The sequence below is a fragment of the Meles meles genome, chromosome 21 (genome assembly GCF_922984935.1).
Source record: "Meles meles chromosome 21, mMelMel3.1 paternal haplotype, whole genome shotgun sequence".
NCBI classification, from domain to species: domain Eukaryota; kingdom Metazoa; phylum Chordata; class Mammalia; order Carnivora; family Mustelidae; genus Meles; species Meles meles.
In genome coordinates, this window is record NC_060086.1 from 7,072,447 (window position 1) to 7,079,216 (window position 6,770).

General features: G+C 64.7%; 1 protein-coding gene across 1 annotated transcript; it reads right to left on the minus strand.

Moving 5' to 3' along the window:
- Positions 1-3,429: 3,429 nt before the first annotated feature.
- On the minus strand, positions 3,430-5,638 carry FZD9 (frizzled class receptor 9). Its single transcript, XM_045993757.1, has one exon. It carries the CDS (start codon positions 5,636-5,638, stop codon positions 3,857-3,859), a length of 1,782 nt encoding a protein of 593 aa, XP_045849713.1. The 3' UTR covers positions 3,430-3,856.
- Between the last annotated feature and the right edge of the window lie 1,132 nt (positions 5,639-6,770).

A 6,770-nucleotide genomic window follows, 5' to 3' on the forward strand; every position in this document is an offset into this window, starting at 1 on the left:
CATTATGTACTTGTGTTTATAAAGAAGAAACGTTTCTGGTGAATCTTTGTCTTTGAGGGGAGGGAGTGGATCGTGCAGAGTCCGGAGTGCTGGTACGGCCGCCTCTTGGAGCACAAGGACACCTGAAGCGACCTTCAAGCGTCTTCTGGCCTTGTCCCTAACCCCCTCCCCCCAAAATCTTCATTAGAATTCTAGGGATTCAGGCAAAATGCTCTTAAAGACTTCATGTGGGCATTTGTATAGCGCTTGAGGACTGAATTTTGGGGCAACTCCTGACATTTTACAACCCCTGAAGGAAAATTTCAAGCATACAACATGAAAAGTGAAAACCGTGAACTCCCATGCCCTGCAGCAGTCTCACTTACGTCTTCATTCTGGTTTCTGTGCTGAGAATTGTTGCAGTCCGAGTGCTTGATCGCAGTAGGTCACTGCTAGGCGGCCGCCGGCTTGCGGAACTCAGGTGCGGCAGAGCACGCTGTGTGGCCCCATGCCCCGACGGGTGGAACTCTGGCTCTGGGCCACCCGAACCCCGGGAAACCCGGGGCGGCAGTCAGTAAAACCAAAACAAATCGGAGGCGAGCCAGAAGCCCTGGGTGCAGGTTCTGCCCCCGCTGCTCTGTGGCCTTGCTGAGTGTGGGCCTGGAGCCAGGCCTGTGCCAAGCACTGGGGGGGGGGGGTTCAGTTCTCCCGGGGCTGGCAGGGGGTGGGGTGGGGGGCACCTGCCCCAAGGTCAGCTCCAATGTGGCCAGCGCTCTGGCTCTGGGAAAGGGAGCTGTGCGACCTCTGAGTGAGCATTTCCTGCACGGTCACAGCTGGACACGGGCGTCCAGCCACATCCGCGAAGTCATATTCCCCAATGGGTTTCGCAGGGTGCCCCAGGATGGCACCCATGGGGCCATGTCTCCTCCTCTAGGGCACCCTGGTCCTGTTAAACCATCAGCCTCCCTGCCAAGGGTGTGACCTTACGGGAGCCGCCTGACCTGGGCTGACTCCTGCAAACGGGGAAAGAGTACTTTTTCCTGTGGATGGGGGCCTGCGCAGAGCCCTCCCCCTCGTCCTGCCCGTGCTGCCTCGCTGGGGAGGCCGCGGAACTGTCAGCGGTGGCAGTGGGGTGGGGTCTGGATTGTCACGGAGCCGGGGCGCCCTCAGGCAGGGCGCAGAGAAACTCAAGTCGGGCAGGAAGGGAGAGGGAGAGGGGCTGCTTCCATGACCACGCAGGGGGGTGTGGCTGAGAGCAGGCAGGGGGAGCAGCTACTGACCGCCCGGGACCACCGCTGCCTCCGGGGAACTTCGCACCGTTTCCGTGTAACTAATACAAAGGTCAGGGCTGAGAAGTCCCCTAACCTCGGGCCTCCCACGCACAGGCTCAGCCGGCCGCATGCACGAGTGTGCAAATGTGCGCCAGGGCCGCGGCTAGGAGGGGCCGGGGGCACCCCGGGCACAGGCCAGCAGGTGTTGGCTTCTGAGGCACTTTTCCTGGGTTCTGGAATTTCCTTTGCAGGGCTGGGGGGAGGCCCCGCTGTGGGAGGGGTTTCTCTGGACAAAACCGCCCTAGGTTCTAACACCTGCCTTCCCGCTGGCATCCTGGAGGTCAGAGGCTCTGCCTGGCCCTGTGAGCTCCAGCCCCAAGCTCTCCACGCTTCCCCTGTCTGTAAAACAGGAGAGAAGGATCCAATGGAAGGTCTCTAAGCAATGTTTCCTCCTTCCCTCTCCTCCAGGCTCTGGGACTTTTCCAGGGTCCCCCAGTGCTGAGAAGCCACTGGCCACCTCTCCCCTCCCTGTTGTTCTGGAAACCCAAATCTTGTTTCTGCTGGGCAGGACCTAGCTGACCACCACTGCCCCCCTGGCCACTGACCGGCAAGGGACGGGGGGGGGGGGACCAGTACCACTCCTGATGCACACGTCACCTGCCTCTCTCTTCCCTGGTCTCCAGAACCTTCTCCTTTGGCTCCTGCTGCCCCTGTCCCCTCGGCAGCCTCAGCTCTGCTCCGTGCAGACCTGGCCTGCCAGCCCAGCTTAATGCAGCCCCTGTTGCCCCCATCTGCCCCGGGCCCCTGTCGCCTTCAACAAGCACAATCTCTCAGTCAAGGACCCTCACAGGGAGTGACGAGGTTTGGCTTCGCTGATTAAAAAAAAAAAAAAGGCCAGAGGACTTCCTGTGTGCTCCGTGAGGGGGAAGGCCTTGGGGGGGGGGGCTATGCAGGAAATGCATAAGCACAGGTGCCCAGCCCCCCCCCCAGTTCCCCTGGGGGTCAAGGCCAGTCCTTGTGGGGAGGGACAGCCCTTTGCTCTCAACTCCCGATGGGAATTTGACACCGCCTGTTTGATCTTCAGTTGGTGTCTTTCTTGTCGCGCTGCCCCGCTGAGACGGGTGGTTGGTGCTGGGCAAAGAGCTCCAGCCTGAGAGGAACTCAGCCCTACTACTGACTGGGAGCGGGAGCAGGCGTCCTCAGAGGAGAGGCTGGAGCCTTGGGGCCTCCCGGCAGTGACACCGAGTGCTGGCTCGGGACGGTGACGAAGACCCTCTCGTGGCTGAAGTCACAGTGGCTAGAGCAGAGCCCCACCTGCAGCCCCAAGTTGATGGGGGTCTCCGTGGGCCACACACTCCTTACAGTGGGCAGAGATGGCGCAGGTCCCCGCGGCCCTGGGATTCCCTGGCGCGCAGACGCACGTGTACCATTCCTGTCCCCTGACACACGAGTGTGCAAAGTGCCCTGGAGCAGCTGTGCGCGTGCCCCTGCACCTGCTCCATCTCTCATAGCAGCTCTCCACACCTCAAATCCTCCGCAGCCTTCGGAACTGGGGGCCCCATTCCCACTAGACTCCGGGGCTCCCCATGTCCCCTGTCTGAGCTGCCAAGATGCCCACACACCAGTCTGGCCCCATCTCCACTCCCCCCGGAGAACTGAGGGGAGGTGTTGGGGTGCCCTGACAAGGAGCCCAGGGGGTGAGGGGGCCGCCAGCACACCTGGCATAATGAGGACAGTACTGTAGTCTCAGCTCTCAGGCCCCGGAAAGGGACAGCGGGACATGCCTACCAGAATCGGCGGGATCAGGTCCTGAGCCTCCAAGGGAAACTTGGAGACAAGACAGGTCGATGCCCTGATTTCCATACGAGTGAAGAAAGCAGCCCCACTCACAGGCCCCAGACAGGTTAGAGTCCCCGAGGCCACAGGTGTCCTCCCAGGGGATTCCCGGAGGGCTCCAGCAGGCGTCCCAGGCACGCTTTGCGAAGCAGGAACTCAGGACTCAGGCAAAGGAGCAAAGAGAGGTGAGTGAGGAAAACACACACGCACACGCGCGCACACACACACTCGGGGACCTCTGCAGAAACTGCTGCTCCCCAGGGACGCCCTCCTGACCCGTGGGGAGCCCGAGAACGGGAGCCAGTGCAGGAGGCCAGCACCCACCCAGCTCTGCCCACCGGGGAGACTCCCGCAGGGCCCTTACCCTCCGACCTTCCCCCTGTCCGGCCCACGGAGGACTCAGCACTGCCACACGGGGTGGGGGGTTTAATTCCAGTCACAGCTTCCAGAGAAACTCAACAATAAATTACATCATTAAATAAACTCCCTGCTGGACCACGCCCCCTTCTGCCCCTCCTCCTCGCCACACGCTCCCCCAGGACCCTGTGGGGACCTGGCCAGGCCCACTCCCTGCCCTTGGCCGCCGCCGGGGAGTGAGCCTCACTTGGTCCCGGCAACCGAGGGTGCAGCAGGAGAGTCTCCCCGCCCTGGTCCTTGGCCCCTCGCACTCACTTGCCTGACCTTGACAGCTGGGCGGCTGCTAGTCAGCTGTCTCCTCCGGAGGGCGGGCGGGGGGGCAGGCAACAGCCGTCCCGCGCAGGCCTGGGTCCCTAGAGGTGCGTGGGGTTCTCCAGAGAAGGGTCCGTCTTAGTCATGTGCAAGACCACGGTGGGGGCCTTGTAGTGGCAGTGGGTGCCACGGCCGCAGCCCCCCGGAGCCCGGCAGGCCTTGGCCCGGGCCCGGCCAGCTGCCATCTTACGGTGGTACAGACTCTGCCAGGTCTGGAAAGTCTTGGAGCTCCACACCCAGACTCCGCTGGTGATGCCCACCACCAGCGACATGAAGATTTTGAGCATGAAGACAGCCACGGTGGGCACCGAGCCCCCTGGGAGCGAGCAGTCCCTCCGGCCCCCGGGCATGCTGGCGGCCGAGCAGGGCTGCTCTGTGGCCCGAAGGCGCCAGAAGTCCATGTTGAGGCGTTCGTAGACGTAGCACACGATGACGCAGGTGGCGGGCACCGTGTAGAGGATGGAGAAGACCCCAATCTTGACCATGAGCTTCTCCAGCTTCTCCGTGTTGGTGCCGCCCGTCTTCATGATCTTGCGGATGTGGAAGAGGGCCACGAAGCCGGTCAGGAGGAAGCTGGTGCCCAGCACCAGGTAGCAGGAGAGGGGCACCAGCACGAAGCCTGTCAGTGCGGCCGCATCCATGCTGGCCACGTAGCAGAGCCCCGTGAGCTCGTCCCCCGCCACCTTGCGCAGCGTCAGGATGACGATGGTCTTGAGGGCCGGCAGGCCCCAGGCCGCCATGTGGAAGTAGCTGCCATGGGCCTCGATGGCCTCGTGGCCCCACTTCTTGCCGGCGGCCAGGAACCAAGTGAGGGTCAGCACCACCCACCACAGCGAGCTGGCCATGCCGAAGTAGTAGAGCAGCAGGAAGACGAGGGTGCAGCCCGTGTTCTCCAGGCCCTCCTGGATCACGTACAGGGCGCCCGCCTCCTGGTCGCAGGCCACGCTCTGCGCGCCGGCCACCGCGCGGATGAGGAAGGCCAGCGAGTAGACGTTGTAGCACATGGACAGGAAGATGATGGGGCGCTCGGGGTACTGGAAGCGGTGCGGCTCCAGCAGGAAGGTGAGCACGGTGAAGGCCGTGGAGAAGAAGCACAGCGCCGACCACACGGCCATCCAGACGAGCGCGAAGTCCTTGTCGCGCCGCGACCAGAACACCTCGACGCCGGGCCCGCAGCGCGGCGCGCACGAGCGGCTCTTCTCCACGTACTGGAACTTCTCCGGGTTCTCGCAGGTGCCGCCGCCGCCGGGGCCCGAGGCGGGGTCGCCGGGGGGCCGCGCGGGCCGGGGCGCCACGGGCAGCATGCCCAGGCCCTTGTGGGGCTCGGCGGGGCCGGCCGTGGCGTTCTCGGGCGCCTCCATGCAGAGCGCGTGCGGGTCGTTGCGCGTGGGCAGCCGGGCGCAGTCCAGCGAGTCGGGCCAGCCGAAGTGGAACTGCTCCATGATGGGCGCGCAGCGCAGGCGCGCCTGCTCGCACATGGGCCGGCAGGCGGGGATGGGCGTCGACACCTGGTCGGTGCACATGGGCGCGTACAGCGAGCACAGGAAGAAGCGCAGGTGGCTGTGGCAGCCGTACTGCACGAGCGGCGCGAACTCCGCCAGCTCCGCCGCCGCCTCGCCCTGCGACGTGTGGCCCAGCAGGTTGGGCATGCGGGTCAGGTTGTAGCCGATGCCGCGGCACATGGGGATCTCCACCGCCTGGCAGGGCGCCGGCCCGCGCCCGCGCTCCGGGTCGAAGCGGCCGATCTCCAGCGCCGCGCCGCCCGCCACCAGCAGCTGCCACAGCAGCAGCAGCAGCGCCCGGCCGAGCGGCGGCACAGCCATCCCGGGCGGCCCGGGCCGAGGGCGGGAGGGCGGCCCCGGCTCACTCGGGCCGCGCCGTCCGGCGTCCCCGTGCCCGCCCGCCACGTCGCGGGGCGCGGGCCATCGCCGAGCCGCCCGCGTGCGTCCGGGCGCCCCGGCAGCGCGCAGGGAAGCCGCCCGAGGGAGAGGAGGCGCCGAGCCCGCGGAGCCGCCACCGCCGCTGCCAGTCGAGCGGCCGCGGAGCCAGAGCCGGCGCCTCCTCCCCGGGCCGCGGCTACAAGCCTCGGGGCGGGGCGCCGGGGCGGACACGCCCAGGGGCGGGCCCTCCGCGCGCCGGGCACGCCCCCGGCCGGGCTTTAAAGGCGCCGCGTCTGGCCGCGCGCTCACACTCGGTGCTTCCCCTTCCCGCCGAAGCCTACTCTCCCCGCGAGAAGACAGCTGCAAGGCTCCCCTGCCCTTCATCGCGGGTCGCCTCTCTTTACCGCAGGCGGCAGACCATTTCTGAGGCCTCCACGCGTTGGGAAGCCTGGGCCTTGTACTCAGGGACAGCTCAAGGGCAGCCTGCGACTTGGCTCCCCTCCCTCAGCCTCAGTTTCCTTTCCTGCAACACAGGCAGACGATCCCGTGAAAACGAGCAACTCGTTTGTTGCACGCGTCCTGCTTATCGGTCACAACACCCATGACCTCCTTGTGTCTTCTCCACCGTCCAGGTGGGGAGCCCGAGCCTCAGACAGGAGTGACACACCCAGGCACATGGAGATGTTAAGTGTTCCATCTGTGACTGTCTGACTCCGGACCCCCACACTCGAACTTGCAACCGGGGGGCGGGGTCAAGGATCACTTACTTTACCCACTGAGTCAGCTAGGCGTCCCCCACCCCTATACTGGGTCCATAAGCCTGCTGTTCTCCTCTGGGCTGGGGTGGGGAGCACGTGGTGTCACCCTGTCCGCTGGAAGGCTCCGCTCTCTAGCTTGCCACCTTGACACCTTTGGGAGGCACTTAGGAAGTGCTTCCCTCAGAGGTGAAGGACTCGGCTTCTTATTTATTTATTCTTTAAGATTTTTTTTTTTTTTAAGTAATCTCTACACCCAAGGTGGGGCTCAAACTCACCACACCAGAGCTGCAGGTTCCGCCGGGTCCACCAGCCAAGTG